General features: G+C 40.6%; 1 protein-coding gene across 6 annotated transcripts in view; it reads left to right on the forward strand.

Annotated features, from left to right (window-relative positions):
- Positions 1 to 19,469, forward strand: part of SLC4A4 (solute carrier family 4 member 4) — a 327,443-nt gene that overhangs the window by 55,928 nt on the left and 252,046 nt on the right. For all 6 annotated transcript variants that reach the window (XM_045858122.1, XM_045858123.1, XM_045858124.1 and 3 more), the window contains one exon: positions 12,069 to 12,248. In XM_045858122.1, the coding sequence (XP_045714078.1) occupies positions 12,069 to 12,248 (180 nt within the window). The remainder of the gene's footprint in view (positions 1 to 12,068; positions 12,249 to 19,469) is intronic.

Here is a 19,469-nt window from a genome sequence, read left to right on the forward strand (position 1 = left end):
AAACTAAAATCATCTTTGAAAGGGAAGAGATTTCAGACCATAGATGAGATTCAGGAAAATATGGCAGGGCAGCTGATGGTGACTGGGAGAACTGTGTGAGGTCCCAAACTGCCTACTTTGAAAGGGGACTGAGGCATCATTGCCCTATGTACAATGTTTCCTGTATCTCATATCTTCAACAAATATCTCTTTTTCATATGACATGGTTGGATACCTTCTGGACAGACTTTGTATATTTAATGTATATATGAACATATTTCATATGATACACAAGCTGTTATATAATTTAGGTGCCAGTTAAATGAGAGTATGCAAAAGTATAGGAATAACACTGTGTATTTGAACCTCAGCAAAGTATTGTATTTCCCCATTTCTATCAACACAAGAGTCAGAATTATTGGGGGTGAGAATTGGGACTTATGAGGGAGATTAGAGTAAGAATAGAATAAAGCTGCTTTAGGCTCAGTTGAGTCTCTTGTTGCTGTGGTAAGCTAGCTGGTGGGTTTTGTTTTGTTATGTTTTATTTTACTTTTTTTTCTTTGCTAATTGCATTTAGGGGACTGAAGTGAGAGCCTGTCATGGCAGTAGTTCACAGAAGGTTCCAAACATTGGGACCCCCAGGCTGCTGATTGTGAGGTGGGATGAAGGTGAAGGGAGGGAGAGTGGGGAGTGGCATCCACTGAACCAGCAGTACATATGGTGGCTTAAATAACTCCCTTCTCTGAATAGTTGCAAAAGCTTTTCAATCTAGTTAATTGTTTTTACTTTTCCAAAGAGTTAGAATAAGAAGGCAGCTATCTTAAGTGCTTTATCTAATGTGTTCACCACCACCCCAGTGCCGGTTGATTATTCAATTTTCAAAAAGTAGTTCTATTCCCACTGAAAAATAAAGAAAATGTCTTGGATGTAGAGCAGCAATTTTCTACCAGTGTGGCACACTGGTGTGCCACAGGAACTTTTAAGACTTGCAATACCTGATTATTTAGTCAGGGGCACTTTTCCCTTAGGATTGTAAAAAAAAAAAAACAAAAAAAAAGAAAGAAAGAAAGAAATGACAACAGCCAACACAACAACAGCTGTCCAGTGTGAATGAATCAAAATTATACCTATTTTTTGTCAGATCGGCAAAAGATATATATATTTTTGGTGTGCAGCAGAATTTTAGTAATTAGTTTATGTGAGCTATGAGAAGAAAAGGTTGAAAATTGCTGATGTAGGGTGAAAGCTCATAACTGAATCCAGTGGATACACATATTTGGCAAATTAAACCAGTATCTGATTGTTCTGTTGCCTTTATTCAGTCTGTGCTGTGGGTTAGACAATGTAGTGAGAACCAGAAGCCTGAAGACCTATTTCTGTTCCTGGCTCCGTCCTGCCTTTCTGGGTGACACAAGGCCCATCATGCTTGTGTGGTTATATTCCCTTCATGCGAAGTGCAGTTAACTTATTTCCTCACCCACCTACCAGTGATGGTTTAAGGATAATACCTGAAAAATTCTTTGATATTTTTGGTCATTGATAAATTACTTAATTTCTGAATCTTGGTTTTCCTACAGAGAAGCAGCATTTGCACCTTCTTATTTCCTAATTTTGCTAAAAGTAGAAGTAAACTAATTTGAAATCCCCAGGATAAGCCCTATAAATTTAAGATATTATCTCCCTTGGATTTAGTCCTTGTAGGTAGGTAATTTATATCTTTATGTTTAACCTTTTACACCAGGGGTAGCTGTGACTGCAGAATGCTGTCAGACTAAAGCTAGTGCTGATATCTGGTAATCAACGACTTAGTTGATTAGTATCTGTGTTAACTATTCTTATTAACTTTAACTGAGGGGTAGTGCTTTTTTCCCCCCTTTAATAAAGCCTGTGAAGGACAATTGCAGATATAAACTGAAAAATATATTGCTTTACTAGGCTCTCATGTATCACTGAATGTGATAACATGTTCTAGTTAGGGCCACAATTAATGTTCTGTCAAATCCACCAGTCATTATTTAAGGACACAGGACTGGTTGATATAATTTAGAGTGCATCATGTTCATGAGTGAGTTGACATGGGAGACCTGTGTATATCCCTTTCGTAGACTGACATAAGTTGAGACCTAAAGGATGAGGAGGAATGAAATATGTCACGAATGAGGGAAGCATCACAGGCAGGCATGTGTACAGGCCCAGGGGTGAGAAGGAAGTAGGCCTACCTGAGAGGTGGAAATAGGCCTATGTGGCTGGACTGTGTGAGTAGGGAGGGAGTGGCCTGAGGTGTGTGGGGGCTAAAAAATTTCCTCCCACTTTCTAAGTTGCTCTAGTTGGGCTAATAATACATTAACAGGGGCAGATTATCAGGAGAAAATGTCCACAGTTTATTATTCAAACGTATGTTCAAGGGTGCCATAAGAATGAGAGTGGACGTCCATTAGGCAGTTGAGGCTTATGTGCCATTATGGACAAAGGAGGAAGGGGGGCAGGGGTCTTCGAATTCGAAGGGGAAATAGGCAATTTACAGGTCTTCAAGACAGAGCTGATGTGTGGCAAACAAATTCCTGTGGGCAACCCAGGAACAGTGGGACACAAAGGGGAGGGAGATAGCTAACAGCCCCCTGCTGGGATCTTTCTTATCTAATGTGAGGTGAATACCTAAGATACCCTTCTGGGAGGAGGTCTTTTCTTCTGAATCTTTTAGGCAGTAAGGGGGAGGACCAAAAGTTTTTTCTGAGTCTTTTGTTTCCTAATAACCAGCTTAAAATCAGTATCACAAAAGGCGCATTTGGGGGAGGCAAAACTTTTGTCCCCTTTAGGTGGATAAAACCCAGATAATTCCTGGCCTTTTAGGCCATGCTAAAGATTTAGGATTTTGAGTGTGCACCAGGGAGCTGTGGCAGAAGGTTTTAAGCAGGGAAGTGATGAGACAAAATTTGCATTTAAAAATATCTCTTTGGCTGATGGAATAGAATGAGAAGAGGACTGGAGTAGGCTCTGCGAGTGCCAACATTTGGAGACTGAGAAGGAGCAGTCATAGAAGTTGGAGGAAAACCAGGGAGAGGGTGACTCTGAGGCTAAGATCAGATCACTTTCAATAAAGAGCGAGTGAGTGATGGACAGTGCCGAGTGCTGCCTGCAGTCAGGTAGGTGAGGACTGGAAAGTGGCCAGTGGATTTGGCAAAAAGGTGGCAATTGGTGGCCTTATACACAACGGAATATTACTTGGCTATAAAAAGAATGAAATCTTAACCATTTGTGACAGCGTGGATGGATCTAGAAGGTATTATTACACTCAGTGAAATAAGTCAGTCAGAGAAAGACAAGTACTGTATGATTTCACTCATATGTGGAATCTAAAGAAGAAAATAAACGAACAAACAAAATTGAAACAGACTTGTAGATACAGAGAAAACTGGTGGCTGCCAGAGGGGAGGGTTTGGGAGACTGGGTGAGAGAGATGAAGGGATTAAGAAGTACAAATTGGCAGTTACAGAATAGTCACGGGTTTTTAAGTATAGCATAGGGGATATAGTCAATGATATTGTGATAACTGTGGATGGCACCAGTTGGGGTACTGGAAATATCGAGGGGAGGGCCATGTCAGTACATGATTGTCCAACCACTGAGCTGTACACCAAACCAGTACAAAAAAAAAATTAAAAGGAAAAAGTGTTGGAAGAGCACATGAAAGGGTGAGAGAAAGAAGACACAAGCCTGGCTGGCCTCATTATTTGAATGACCGCAGGTGACCAGTGGGAGGACAGATGTCACAGTGAGAACTGCTTCCTATTGTGGGGCAGTTTAGGGAAGTATGGGTTGTGGATTTAAACTTGTCATTCTGTAGAGAAATATTTTTGGATGATTCCTGAGCCATTGTTTTTCTTCTGTGTAACTAGGTAATTGCTAACTTGAAAGGACTACTTTTTTTTCTTTTTTCTTTGGCATTGACTTGCACACAGTGGAAGATGGGAGGGGTGCTGGGAGGACTCTTACCATGGAAGGAGGAAAGTGGGAAAGGGAACCCTGTATATTCAGGACCCCCATGAGTCCCAGTCTCTACATCATTAACTGACTATTTGGCTTTTATTGGTTCACTGGTAAATGAAGAGGTTGGACCAGGTGATGTTCAAGGTCATTTCAATAGTGAAAGTAGGACTGTGTGCTGTTGTGTTAGTGAATGCCATTCTTCTCTTTTCTGGGTGCATTTGGAAACCTGGAGTCCTGAAGATCCTGGGATTGGGTTTAACGAGGCTAATTTAAGTCTTTCATAGCGCCTAGTTTTTGGTTATCATTTTAGCCTTTTGACATTATCCATGTCTCACCTGTATTATAGGTATGTGAGAGAAGGAAATTATGTGATACCTGATTAGCCATGAGTGCATTAACTATGTGGTGGATTAACTGTCTGTAGCAACTAAAAACGTTCTTATCACTCAGCCAGAGCTTAGGCCAATGCTAAAATGAAGCCATAATAGAGTTGGAGATGGACAATGTGGTTAGGATGAGAATGTGAATGTGTGCGTTTATGTGTCTCTCTAAGCTGCTTCTCTGGCTGCAATTGCAAATCCAATTATCAATGACCATTGGATTAGCCATTGTTTTCTCTCTTCCAGCTCTGCTTCCCATTCAGTTGTACAAATGGTGACCACAAGAGAAATAATGGAAACTGTCAGTTTTCTGTGTTTGGCTCACAGGCAGATTTTGTCTGACTGCATATGTACTTGCATATTAAAATCCGCCTGTTCTTTTGTGACCCTTGGGTGTCAGGATGAGTGGGGGTTCCTATCTTCCTGTTGGGTGGTTTCTCTTTGCTCTTGGCACTGCCCTGCCTGGCATTGGCTTTCCTGGGCCTTTTGGCTCCACTCTACTCTATTTAGTCGAGTACAAGGACCAACAGACCTGGTTCCTCGGGGTTGGCTCTCACTGTGTAGAAGCTCCGGGGGACACTCTACCCAGAGGTGGTGAAGATTGCCAGGTGGGCAAAAGGAGGGAAGACTGAGTTTTCGGAAGGTGTTGCTTCTGTTGATCAGTTAGACTGTGTATAATGAGTAAACTTGCCCAGGGAGAGATGGGTTATGGTTTAGACTTGGCCCAAGTTGTCTATTCTGTCCTGCTCAGAGGGAATGCCTTTGCTTGAGAACAAGAGTTCACAAGCTATTATCGTGGCTGGAGCGGGGTGGGAGTCAGGACAAAGAGAACTTTGTTTTTCCCCTTTAGGAAGAGAAGAGAGGAATAGGACCAACACTTATGGGGCACCTTTGCGTATCAGATACAGCAGGAGACACTTTGTCAAATAATTTGATTTCAATTGTCTATAACAATCTCTTTTTCTCTCTTACTATATATACATACATATTTCTATAAAAGAAATTATATAGGTTTTATATATATATGAAGAGAAAGAGAAACATAGAGATATAAATACAGATTGTATTTTATATCTATAGATTTGACTATAAAAGAAATTTTGCTAGAGCAAAGTTAAAATTTTTTCGAGAATCCACATTAGAGATTGTGAAGCACTTCAGGAACTGCAGTTTATAAAAGATAAGCTGATTTTTAATCCTGTTTATTTATTAAGGTAGGTTCCTGTAGTATCTTTAAGGGGTTGTTTAGCCTAGATATTTTCAAGTAATTGATCATTGAACATAATAAAGTTGTATTTCTTTAAAAATACTTACCAATTCTGACTTTTTATAGTGCTGGTCAGTTTTGCCTCTATTATAAGCTAATAGTAATGGAAATTGTATTGATAATGTAACTTCAGTGTGTAGTTTTGGGGTCTGAACATTTACCTAAAGACTTTAGAACCATTTTGTTTAAAAATGAGCATTTAGAAGTCAGGTGCCAGAGTTTCCTAAACTAAAGGACAGGCATTGACTCCCCTTGGAGGCCTTTTCTCCTGTAGCCATTTGTTTCCCTAGAGATTACCATCATCATTAAATATTAAATATTAAAAGTACTGTGCTCAGTAAACACCAGGTAACAAGCTGAGATTTCTTATCGGCCTTGCTTGGGGAACTTCAGGTCACTTGAAGGATTTCCCAGAGGCTTTCAGTGAATCAAATTCCCATGCAATTCAGTGGGAAGAAAAGTATTTCCCTGTTTTTCATAGCTTTTACTATTTATTTTCCTGCATGCTTGATCATAAGTGTAATTAGTAGCATTAATATTAAAATAGACTACTCATCAGCATTCAAAACAATCTGTAAATAAATTACACATGTAATTATCTGTTAACAAACATAAGCATTATTTTTTCTATGTGAAAAGTTGCCTTAATTAAAAATATAAAAGTAGAAATCATCCCTCGCCCTGACCACTGATGTCTGTTCGGCATGTGGACCCTCATCCAAACATTTCGTCAGGGGCTGACTTGCCCTGTGGTGGCTGCAAAGTTACACTGTGCATCTGAAGGGGGTTTTCTTTTCACAACCTTTTTTTTTTTCCCAAGTAAATTAGCAATGTTACTTTGATTATAATTTATTAGAGCTGCTTATGGGCACTCTTATGGATTTGTAACAGCAAGTTATTTGTATTTCATTTATTAAAGTGTTTAGGATTATATGTACTGATCTATTATATAAAGTGCCAAATGCACAATCTCTGGGGTATCTGGACTTATACTGTGATTCTGTTTAAGGATTTTTAAGCATGCACTTCTAAAAAAATACCTTTTTTAAGAGTATATTTTTTTTGCCAAGAAATAAAGTTCCTTTTAAAAGACATGTTGTTTATTGATTTTTAGACAGACAGAGAAAAGGTGGGAGAGAGAGAGAGACATTGATTTGTTTTTCCACATGTTTATGCATTCGTTGGTTGTTTCTTGTATGTGCCCTGACTAGGGATTGAACCTGCAACCTTGGTGTATTGGGATGATGCTCTAACCAATTAAGCTACCTGGCCAGGGCTTAAAAAATAAAGTTTTTATAGCATCTTTTATAATCTATACTCGTCCAGGGTCCTTGTCTCTTCTACATATTTTCATAATTAAGAAGAAATAATAAATATCTCTTAATTTTGCTTCCCTCTCCTACATCCCTCTTGCCAATGGCCATAACAAATTTCAGGCACCTTGGTGTAAGACCAGGTTACTTTAGGTAAGCCAGGGAAGGTAGTATTTAAGTTATACTTTGGGAATGTTGCTGATGATTTCTAAAAAGAATGATATAAAGTGTCAAGTGTTGTGGAATCTTTAAACTAGAGAGAAAAGAAATTCAGTTGACTCTAGAAAGAGCAATAAAGTGGATAAAAGTCAAATTGGGAACAGATCTCTGTGTTTCGAGATGTGCGTAGCAGGCTGAGGGTAGATGGGTGGGGGTGCCTGGGGGTGTCTAATCCATAGGTCTGAATCCTCTGCCCAGATATCTACCTTCCACCACAGTCACCCTCAGCCGCCCCCACCCTCTACCCCCGGTACTGAAATCTGAGGTTGTAAGAAATATTTATGTACTGCTTTATTCCAAAAAGGTGAGTGTGAAGGGAAAATAATGATGGGCAGTTTAGAAGAGTGAGGTTGGTTTGTAAAATGCATGTTACCACTCTGCCTGCCCACTACAGGGTGGCCCGAGGTTTGTCCTTTCTGTTTCTAGCAGTCAGCACGACAAAGGACACACACTCAGTTGTGAGACTGATAGTGTCACAAAACAAAAGCAAGACACCACCCAAGCCATGATGAAGTGCTCGTTAGTCTTGAGATTGACACCAGGGAGAGAACTGTGGGATTTTATGAGTTAGCTGGTGACAATATCCTGAACTTCCCTGACCCTTGGTTTCTCTGCTTGTACAGTGTGGATAATAGCAGTATTTAAGTTGTGCATTTGTGAGGACTGCATGAAGTAATAGCTATCAGAGACCTAGCCAGGACTAGGCACACTTTAAGTACTCAGTAAATGGTTTCTATCATCTGTATGTACTGGAAACACAGCAACCTGTTTCCTAAAGGATCTAACAGACCTATGTTGCATATAGAGGCGTATGTTGTCAACCACCCGGTCCTCCAGAGAACGCTAGGCTGGTGGGATTAATTCTGGTTTGATGGGTCTGGTTCTGCAGACTCTTAAATCATCCTCGGTAGCAAGGTGGGTATCTGTGAAAGCTGCTCTCACTTCTCCACAGTCACTCAGTGAAAGAAGGCTCCTCCATTGGCCTACAAGTGTGATAGCAACTATCAGTGACGTTAGTTTAGAAATAGCGTAGGAATTCGGAGAACTGGACAGGACAGCTTCACAGCACTTCATCTTTCAACTGAGGTGGCACAGGTGAGGATGGGAAGAAACAAGGATCACCTGGTGATAATTTCTGACATTCAGAGATAACCCAGAAAGCCATATTTTCTTCTCAATAGTGCTGGCTGTGGGATGGACTGTGAGATAGTCCCAAGACATTTAGAGTTTCTGGGGAATTTGCACCATCTGTCAGAGAAAGGTATGCAGGGTATTTATTTGAATGCGTGATACCGAGGCCACTGCCAAATCAAGGAGGAGTACCCGGACTCACGCCTAAATGGACAGTCACGTGGAAATTCTAGTACTTTTACTTGACCAAATTTTGAGTAGCAAGGGTAGAACCTTTATTTTAATAACATTTTAAACAATCACATTTTCCTTATGAGTTATTATTATTTAAAAAGTTTTTGCTTTTTACATTATCTTCAGAAACAGTTTTACTGACATTTCTAAGGAGAAGTTTTGTTTTTTTCTTTTTTAAGCCTAAAATTCCCTTGTAAGTTAAGAAGGTAACTCCCTGCTTCTTTGAGCATCTCCCTGTTTCATGGACCCTTGCTGGACTGAAAAGCTTGTCTGTCACATTTCTCGTTTTCATTTTACATGTAATACAATTCTCCACCCTCAACCTAAGAGCTGGCTGTCCTTTTGTGAGTTGTGATTTTAAAAATAGACCCCAATCTTCCTGCTATATCTCTGAGACAGGTACAGATATTTTAATGAAGACAAATATTGAGATCCACCTGTGATAGTCTTATCAACAATAGCCTGTTTTGGTCAGCAATGCTGCTTCTGTTGATCTTGAAGACAGGTATTCTTTGGGGGTGGTGAGAATGCTTATGTTCTGGCTCATTTTCCTTCTGGTATTTTTGCCACTTAGCACATACAGCTTATGAAGTATGTGGTTCCCCCTTGGGAAGGCATGCCTAACCCTACTCAGCAAAGCGAGGCAGTCCTTACTGTCTTCTCATGGGCAAAGAAGCTGAGGTGGAGAGAGGTTGAGAAGTAATTGATGAAACACAGGCGCTTTCCCTGAGTTCCTAAGGGTTTGTTTAACCCCAGGACCCTGTTCCTTTTCCTTATCTGAACACAAGACAGAAAAGGAAATTTTAGATAACCAGTAATGTGTGAGAGGAGAAGGCCCGTGCTTTGAATTTTGGATTGCTCAGCTCAGGGCCCTTTTCTCTGGCCGCTCTTGAAAGGCAGTATCTTCCTCACTCAGGGAATGTTGTTCCTTACTGTGCTGTAAGGATCCCCCCTAGAAGCTCATAGCCATGTGGGTACTAGAGAGCTGGAGCCTTCTCGAGGCCATCACTGAGAGTATCAAAAATGCATAAGGGTGGTTGTATGGGATGGGAGTGAAAACCGCAGATGGGCATGAGGGTCTTCTTGTGAATTGGTGGAAATGTTCTAAAGTTGGATCATGGCCATGGTCGCACAGCTCTGTAAACATACTAAAAGCCACTGAATTATACCCTTAAAATGTGTAAGTTTTATGACCTGTAAATTATACTTCAATAAAACTGATATAAAAAATGCCCGAAATTTGGCCTTTCTTGAAGGAAACCACATTTCGTAGCCCTGCACTGCATCCGAAAGCTTCCCCAGCTGCCTGAGAGTGTGTGACAGAGTGAGTGGGGAGGCATCTGAGGCAGCAGCTGGAGGAAATGGGGACACGCAGGATCTTAGTCACAAGGCAGAGAGAAGGCCTGGGATCAAAATGGGGATAACATGGCACTGTTTTTCGTGCTGATGACAACTCACATTAGGTTCCAGCAGGCAAAGTGCATTGCTCTCCATGGACGATGAGAGCTCCCTTTCTGAATAGCTCACACCCTTCATTTGGTGGACGACACTTTGTGCCAGAAATCTTACCTTAAAATCCCATCAGCCCCTATAAACTGCCCTGTAAAATGATTTTTATCAGATGTCCTATATAGATTTGGGTAAATATATTACAAAAGGATTCCAAATAATCTCAATACAACTAGTGTAGCTTAACTGCTGTTTTTTTTCTTATTTACCATGATTTATAGATGTAGAAAATATTTAATGTGACAGGTTTTTAAAAAAATTTCCTACTTAAATTTTTTATGATGTTTTTCTAATTCCGGAATGAAGGCAACTAAGCTTTCCATGTTTGCTTTACTAAAGAAAGTGGTTGGCTTTGCTTACATATATTGTGTGAAACCAGATAAAGCTGCAGGACTCCCTCCGTAACTGGAGCGCAGGAAACAATTGACACTGTTACTTAATTCACATTGTTTCTGAGACATTTCCTACTTGGTAGTGTAATATAACTTTCCCATGAGAACAATTTGCTTGCAAATGGCTAGACATGAGGCACTTCTCATTGGTATAGCTTCTGTGAGAATTTCATGGCACTTTGTAGTAGTTGAGTTGGCGTGTATGTCTGTATGTTTGTGTATATTGCTGGGGGAGGTTTCTCTAGATGCTTCCAACTTCATTCCAAGTATCAAATGTTTTCTTTTGAATGCTGACCCATTCACTCCGAGTTCTGCATTCCTGAGTTGGAACCTCTTTCTTGAAGAAGCATATAATTGTTTTAATCCTTCCAGTTGAAGGAAACACCCTGGTGAATTATGGTGTTTTTAGATATGCCAGATGAGTTGCTGTGAATTATGGTGTTTTTAGATATGCCGAATGAGTTACTGTGAAAAGCAGTTCACAGCCCTTTACTTCAGACCTACTGCATGTTTGAGCATTACGTGTAGGCGTGTGATATTGTCTAGGGCACTAAAGAGGCCATCAAGGAATCATTCCATGGGAGAGGAAACCCACACACGAGATTCTCTAATTAGTAGTTCAAGAAAAAAGAAAGGAAAAAGAAGAAAAAGGTTTTTACATTACTTTTGAAATGTTGGTTCCCACATTCAAAAGTTATGCTATATATATATAAAGTGAAAGTAAAAGTTTCCCAATTAAAAAAAAAGATGTGGAACTTTGAGTCCCTTTTTTTCTGTCTTATCAGATTTTGTTAAAATAACACCACTTGTCAGTTTTGTAGCTCCTTCCATCCAGAGAACTAAAAGCACTTCACAATCTTTTTTCCTCTTCCCCTTCTTTTCAAGGCAGTTTTTGCTGGGCTGGGTTTATTTTTATCAATGCAACAAATAGTTTTTAGAAACTTTTGGAAATGAAAAAAGAAAAATGGGAATGACACTGTAATTGACATTCATTTTAGCTGCTTCCTCGTGTGAACATTTGAGTTTTTCTAGAATTTCTCTCCAAGTATGTCTTAACTTTTCCTCAGTTTGTCCCATTCTAAGTCTCTATTCTGCTGAAGGGGCAAAAAAATAAAAACAAACAAACAAGAGTTTTGGTGTTAAACCTTATCCCCAGCAGAATGACTTCTTGAATTCTGAATTAGATCTTTATTTTTTTGTTGCTCCAAGACCTCTTTTTCCAGCACCCTGTCGAGTATAATCACAGACTCATGGAAGCTTAGAATTGACAGGGCCTCTGGGGTTGCCCAGGATAAGTCTGTCAGTATACAAATGATGAGATTGAGGCCCTGATTCAAGGTCATATAGCAGCGGTCTGACCAGAATGAAGGATATCTGATTTCCAGTACAGTGTTCTTTGGTTTTCCTAAACAGAAGTAGTAAATCTGGATAGGAAATAGAGGACACCCTCACAGAGTCTTAGTGCCAGCCAACAGTTTGAATTATACTCTAGCTAACTGAAAATTGGGAGGTTGCATTTTTCTAGTTTGAGTTTGTAAAATATAGAATGGTAATGTTGAATTCATAGACATTTTCTTCTGACCTGTGGATCTTGTGCAATTTATATGCGTCAGAGAATGCGATTCAAATGATGGGTGATTTGTGTACCTTCCCTTAGGCCACCACACCATCTACATTGGGGTCCATGTGCCGAAGAGTTACAGGAGAAGGAGACGTCACAAGAGAAAGACAGGGCACAAAGACAAGAAGGAAAAGGAGAGAATCTCTGAGAACTACTCTGACAAGTCAGATGTGGAAAACGCTGACGAATCTGGCAGCAGCATCCTGAAACCGCTCAGTGAGTACTCCATGGGTCTCGGTGCCTCTTTCTGCCTCACTCCTCTGTCCTTGGGAAGGACATCTTTTAGGATCTTGTGGCTCATGGGGAGGGTCACAATGAAAAGAGGATGGTCTCTAAGGGATAATGCCTGTGGAAATGCTTTTCTTATCCCAACAGGTCAGTGTAGGAGGAGATTTGGTAAAATTCTGAACTGGTCAGAAAAGATGTGATAAAGTATAGGCATGGTTTTGTATTCTGCATTTTGACTAGTGAAATAGGGCAGGGTGTTATAGATGTACTTGACTGTAGTCATCAATAGTAACTGCAAGATTCTTAAAGAAATTTTTGGATTGTTTCTGCTTAGAGATAGGTTCTGTTGAGACAGTAGGTCAAGATGATGTATATATATAAACGAATGATAATTATAGGCTCATAGGGGACATTTAACAAGGTCATGAGCCAGGTCAGTAATTTAAAAGGAATAGCAGAAAAACATCCTGTAAGTCACAAAAGACTGTAGAATGGAGTGGCATAGCTCTTGAAATGTTGAACGTATTAGATATCATAAGAACAGAATAACAGGAGGTCAAAAAACACTCTTGGATTTCAGGGATGTGAGGGACTGTGTGTTTAGATGCATGTGTATGTTGCTTTTGTTTCTTTTGATGTGGACAGCATTTGGCTATCTGGGTAACTCTGAGTCTGAAGTGAGAATGAGTATGTGCAGCAGAAGTGAGCGAGTGAGTGAGAAGCAGTGGATGATGCGCATGTCAGTTTTGGGAGATTCCCCAAAGGAGTTGCATAGTGACAGCTTTTTCTCCTGGGAGACCTCTGTGTATTCTTCGTCTCTTTGCTGCAGTTGCAGAAATATGGAACCTGTGATAAAATGCATTAACCACAGATGAAGATCTAGTTCAGTCATTGCAGGTGATGAGAGGCCAACCTGGAATGAACAGCTCAGGAGTGTTGAGTGAATTTATAAAGTTAAATTAAAGAGGATGTGAAGTGTAGTGATGTGTATCTGGATGTCTTTTATAGGCTCACTATTGGAACTGAGCAGGTGGTTTAGAAGCTAGATGTACCATGCTGAGAGGAGCAGTGCAATGGGCCACCAAACTGATGGTGAACATTTTGAGGAGCGTTTGGAGATGGACTACTAAGTTAAAATGTAAAGGTGTTGAGACTTAGAAGGGACCAGAGGGCAGGAGACAAGAGTTATGTACTTTTCATTGGAATGTTGGGAATCTAAAGGGAATCCTTCATATATTGACTAAAAAAACAAAACAGAAACAAAAGAATGGGGTCTGTTTCAAGTAAAGTTCTTGACATGCAGAAAAAAAAGGTCACAGTTAATAGTGTGAAGGAACAAAAGATAAATCCCTTTCTAAATAAACTACTATTGTCTACCTTGGTTTGCTATCTATTTTGGCAAGGCCTGAGCCAGAATTAGAGGTGCCCTCCCTAATGTGTATGTGTGGTCACTCTCTCTCTTTGTCTTTCTCATAGTCATCTTCCATTTTGCAATTTACTAACAAGAGTGCATCATCACTATAAATATTAAAAAGGGAGAGACACTCTCCCAGACAAATGGACCAAGGGATTATGAAATGATAATTATCTATCAAATTTGTAGGAAAGACAATGGAACAATGCCAGTAATATTCAAGTCAGTAAAAGGGAATGAACTGATCAGAAAGGTAGTGAGAATGAATGTATCTATCATGGGAGTTGTTTTCTGTGGCATTTAGGGACTATTTTGAGTACAGCATGTACAACAAGCAAGGTATTTCTTTCTCTTTACCCTCAGAGGTCTCCTTCCAGGGGAGTATTGCATTGTGTTGTATGCCTGGCTTCTGAATGGATCGTACAGAGACCATTGTTAAGGACCAAATGTTCAGTGATCACAAGAAAGCTATTTATAAATTTGCATAGTTAGTTATTTTCCTGCTAGTTAATAAGTTATGCATCATCTAATTTGACATGAAGGCTCTCTTAGAAATTACTGTATATTCTCTCCACTGCTTATCATGGAGACTAGATGAACTGGTAGCTGGTTTATCTGCTGCATTTCTATGTAAAATGTTGCACTTGTTACACTCACATACCAAAGAACATTTTACCCTATGGTTTTGGGGAAGCTATAGGTCTCTGGCACCAACATGACAATAAAATTATTTTACGGGAAAACTATTTACTGAAATATCTGCCTAGTAGTATGCCACTGTTGTTCCTGAAGAACAGCCACACACAGTTTCTGTTATTGTTGGATCTAGGTTTTGGGAGATACTTGTGTCTATAGATATACTACAGCTTGCAGACGAGACTCTTGCATGGGCCCAGCATTGTATTAGGTGAGGCTTCTATTTATATGTATACCCCACATATAAATAGTCACTTGGTGAGAATCATCTCTCATTCTATCCTTGTTGTTACCCACATATACAGTCCATCAATGACTTCCGTTGCTTCTACTTCTAAAATAGGTCTGGATCTGTCTACTACTGACAAGTTTGGCTGCCACATTCTGGTCCAGCGAATTGTCATCTCTTGTGTAGACAATGGCAACAGACTCCACTTTTCAAGTCTGTTTCTGCAGAGGCCACAGCGATCATTATATAATGTAAATCGAGCCATGCCATTACCCTGCTGAAAATGTCCTCTGTCCTTGGAGCGAGATCTTAATTGGGCATCACAGCACGCAGTATCTTAACAGCCATGCTCTGTGTCCTTCTTCCCTTGCTTACATTTTTTCAGCCATGTTGATTTTTCAGCTCCTTTTTGCCAAAACGTTTTCCTGCTTCAGGGCCTTTGCACATGTAATCCTGTCTTTTCGGAGGAGTCATTTTATCTTTGTCCTGGTTAGCTTTTCTTTCCTTTTACATTGCAGCTTTAAATTTTTGTGTTATCTGAGAGGCCTTTCCTTCTACTGTATCCAGTGCAGGGCCAGAATAGCTTTACAGTTGTGAGTATACAAAACAACAGAGTTTATTCCTGTATTGTTATTCATTAATTATTGTATTATTTTCCATATGAACAACTATAAACCTGCTTTTGTTCCACCCTGTATGTGTTCTCCATTTTCTTTCTCAGCTCTTTGTTTCCTTCATATGTTTTAATTTACAATTTTGTGAGCCTACAGTTTTGTCTTATGCTGATCCTAGGCTGTAAGCTCCATGAGAGCTAGGATCAGAGTTTCCTTGTCCATTGTTTTCTCTGGCACCTAGCACAGCGTCTGGCATGTAGTATATGCTTAATAAATGCTTACCAAAGAGCAATTGAGTGGATGGATTACTACAGGTAAATACATAAGCATTGCTTTTATTTATCTAAATATTGTGTACCATATAGATAAAGGTTCAGCTGATTTTCTTGTATTTAATGCCTGCAATTCATCTTTATATTTCCCTGCACTGCCTTTCTCCCTTGCCATGCAAATCTGGTCCTAACTTTTAATTATTCTGCTTTGGAAGGTGTCTTGTTATTTTAACTATTGCTAAGAAGCCACTTTGGCCTGTGTAGGTGGCTCCAGAGTGTGTTGAGTTGCTTGTCACACACAGGGCGTAGAAGGAACTGATCCACAGGGCACATGGATTTCTCGTGTACACTTAAAAGCACTCATTACTCTGCACGTGGGCAGCTCAGCTTCAGAAGTCATATTAAAGAGGCATGGAATGGAACAGTGAAGGCATTTAAAAGAAGAAATAAGTCAAATATTTTCCAGTATTTAGGCACATAAGGAAGATGACATAATTAACGGGTTCACTTAGCTTATGACATAGATGCTTTTTCTTTTCTCCATGGCTTCTGTGTCAAGACAGGGCTTCTAGCAGGTTCTGCTTACCATGCTGGGTGCTGTGGAGTAAAAGCTGGAGTTCAAGCACCAGTTCTGCCCCTCTGCAGCTGGGTGAACTTGGGAAGTTAGCTAAACCTTTTTCTTTCTTTATCTACCAAATGGGTTGATAACACTTCTCTCACAGTGGTGTTCTAAGGATTAAATGAGGTAATTCATCGGATGCTGTTAGCATCAAACCCAGGATGTAATAATAATTATCCCCATCACTGTTATTACCAATAGCACCTCACTAGCTTGTTGAGAAAACCCAGTGACCAGTGTATGTATGTAGATGCATTGCCCATGGTAGGTTCTCTACAAATGCCGGCTTTCTTCATCCCACTACTGCCTTCTCCCCCTGAAAACTCTTACATGTTCTGCAAGGCCTAGTGCATGTTTTCCTGTGGCTCCCCCTCCACTCTGGGGCAGACTGATTCCCTTGCTCATTTGTTCCTCACACCTCACATGGCGGAAAAAAAGGACAGGGTTTCTAAAAAGTGTATGCATGATTCTCACACATTTGGAGCTTTAAGGAGGGAAGGTAGCTGGCTTTATTTCTCCTCTGAACTCATCAGCAGCTCCAAGTCAGTCCTTGTACAGCTGCTCTTTCCAGGATGGTGCCGAGAAGTGTGGTACCTGAGCTACTACAAGGAGAGAGGCTGAGGAAGAAAAGTGAGATGGAGGAGAAACAGGAGGAGAGACAAGGGAGTGAGGAGGTGGTGAGGAGTGGGTGGTGGAGAGAAAAGCGAGATTGTGCTCTTTCTTAAAAATAATTCTTTTGCCTCCTCCACGGTGCACTTGTTTCTTCTAAGTTAGCAGCTGTCATCCTTGAGGGTTGCCCAGAAAGTGGGTGGGAAGGTGGTCCCCGGTGCCATAGGCTCTGGAAATACAGCACAAATTCCCACCATAGGTGGTTTTGATCTCTGAACTTCTCATTTTGCTAGTATCCTGGGAATCACATGCCACTTTGTGGCTGCAGAGACTCTGAAAATGTGTTAAATGTTGGGAAGCAGAGCTACAGACAGAATATCCTGTTCAGCATATTGGTCTGATGTGTAATGTGTTTCTGGACAGGCCTGAGCAGGCATCAGTGCCTGGAGCTGCGGCCTGCCTCACACACATATGTCTTGCCCTTGTGGAATCAGCTCCCCAGGTCTGTGCACACAGACATTCATTCAGTCTCTTTGAGCTCTTTGGAAGTGTACCATAGAACCATGTGCTCGTGAACATGGTTCTATGAGCCTGGAGCAATGGATGCCAGTGGGCACTCCTGTTATATTCCGGAAACTGAAACTGAGAAGTGGGCAGCTGCTTTTGTTTAGTGCTTCCCGGTAAGTGGACAGAATAGCTTTGCATAAGAGCCAAGATTATTTGAGGTTTTGTCATTTGACTTCCCCTTTTCCCAGTGCACACCCCTGTGCCCTCCGCTGACCTGACTTTATTCTTCTTTGTGGGTTTCTACTTTTTCTTGATTTTTACATATTTTTGTCTAAGGTCCTTACTTCTGGTATCATAAAGTTAGATTTCTTTAATTTTTTTTTTCTTTCTTTGTTTCTTTTTTTTTTTTAATAGAGAGGGTTAGGGAGGGAGAGAAACATCAGTGTGTGGTTGCCTTTTGTGCACCCCCTACTGGGGACCTGCTCTGCAACCCAGGCATGTGCCTTGACTGGGAATTGAACCTGGAAACACTTTGGTTTGCAGGCTGGCACTCCATTGTGCCTCACCAGCCAGTGCAAATTTGTTTAATTTTCTATGTGCTATTTGCATATCCTCAAAATGAATCCATATGCAGGAGTGAAGGTGTTCGGAACGTGTGTGAAATGTGGTGGATTCTTTCCCTGTTAAGGAACAAAAGAAAACACAAACGCAAAAAATATACTCTTTCATCTTCTTCTGTTTTTTTTCATCTTATGTAAGTAAGAGGAATTACTTTATCTTTAGGAAGTACTTTAGTATAAAAAACAAAAGCTTTTTATATTAAATAACTGAAAACTTTAAATGTGCCTTTTCAGGAGGGGCACCTGTGATGTAATGTGACTGAAAAGGCAGCAAATCACAGCTGTTTGGAGCATGGATTGGGCCAGGCTGAATTTGATTCCCAGGTCATACCAGCAGTGTAACCTTGGCAAGATACTCAACCTCCATGTGCTTCAGTTTCCTCATCTGTAAAAAGGGACAGTGATAGAACTTAATTCATGGTGTTCAGGGTATTAAATGAGCAGTGCACCTAGTTAGCAATAATGATCAGCAGTCATTATTGTGAGTTACTCGGAACACATTCTTCAAGCTCACATTCCCCCTTGCAGTGTGCACAGGTAAGGCCGAAAGCTTCAGACTAGGCCTTTGCAGAGATCAGCTCCCTGTGAAGGCTAATCACTATTCTTTGGGCTCTTCTGGCCTTTTCTACTACAAATACCCACTAGCTGTTCCTTTGTTGAGCTGTTGCCTTGGCTCCCAACAGCATCTTTGGAAGAACTAACCTAAATTCAGTCTCTCAACTTGCCAATGGATATCAGCTGGAATGCTGGTTGGCAGGAATCGGGGCCATGGAAATAAGGGACAGAGGTGACTCCTAATATTACACTGCTCTTTTGTGTAGAACGCTGCAACTGGCCAGTGACTTTGCGTACCAAGTGTGTCCTCGAGTTTAGTCAGCAGTTGGAATTCCTAGTTCTGGGGTGCTGAAAGCAAATGGGCCATTCACTTTTTCTTGAGAAGGATCTCTTTCTGGCTGTGTGTGTGTGTGTGTGTGTGTGTGTGTGTGTGTGTGTGTTTCTCAGTTAAATTAATCTGAGTAGAAGGGCTTTTGGGTGGGACAGGTCAGCAGCTTGAAGGCAGTGCTGGGCAGAAAGGAAAATATGTTTGACATACTTGTGTTTTTGGTGGCACTGGTTTGGCGCAATGATATGTTTTGTGTGGTACAAATAATTGCTGTTTGCTCCCCTGTGACACTGGTGAATGCAGGAGGACTGTGTCATGATGCTTCAGTCTTCTCTAGCCAGTTAACTATATAAACCTCTTAGGGAGCCTTGGTTTTTTGAAGTGCTGTTCTCTTGAAGTCACTTAGGAGTCACTTAGGAGTCACAAGGAGGAGTTCTTACATTCTAAAAAGTGTCACTTTTTTGTTGCCTCTGACTATTCTATTACAATAGTGATTCCATTTTGTCATGCCATGAGATGTTATGAATAGTGTGTTTATATGTGTCATGGGAGAGTTGATGTTGCTGCTATTTATAGCGACTCATGAGGTAAGGAGGCCTCAGAGGGTTCTACTGTGCTCCAGGTGCTGGGTCCTCAGGGCTAAAAAGAGATTGTGACTTGGGGGGGAAAACAGAGCCGTTTTAGAGTTTAAAATGTGAAATATATTTTACTGAAGTGAATGGGGTGTAAATGACTGTCTGTCACAG

The sequence above is a fragment of the Phyllostomus hastatus genome, unplaced genomic scaffold (assembly GCF_019186645.2).
Source record: "Phyllostomus hastatus isolate PE091 unplaced genomic scaffold, TTU_PhHast_1.1 phas_scaffold_1674, whole genome shotgun sequence".
Taxonomy (NCBI): Eukaryota; Metazoa; Chordata; class Mammalia; order Chiroptera; family Phyllostomidae; genus Phyllostomus; species Phyllostomus hastatus.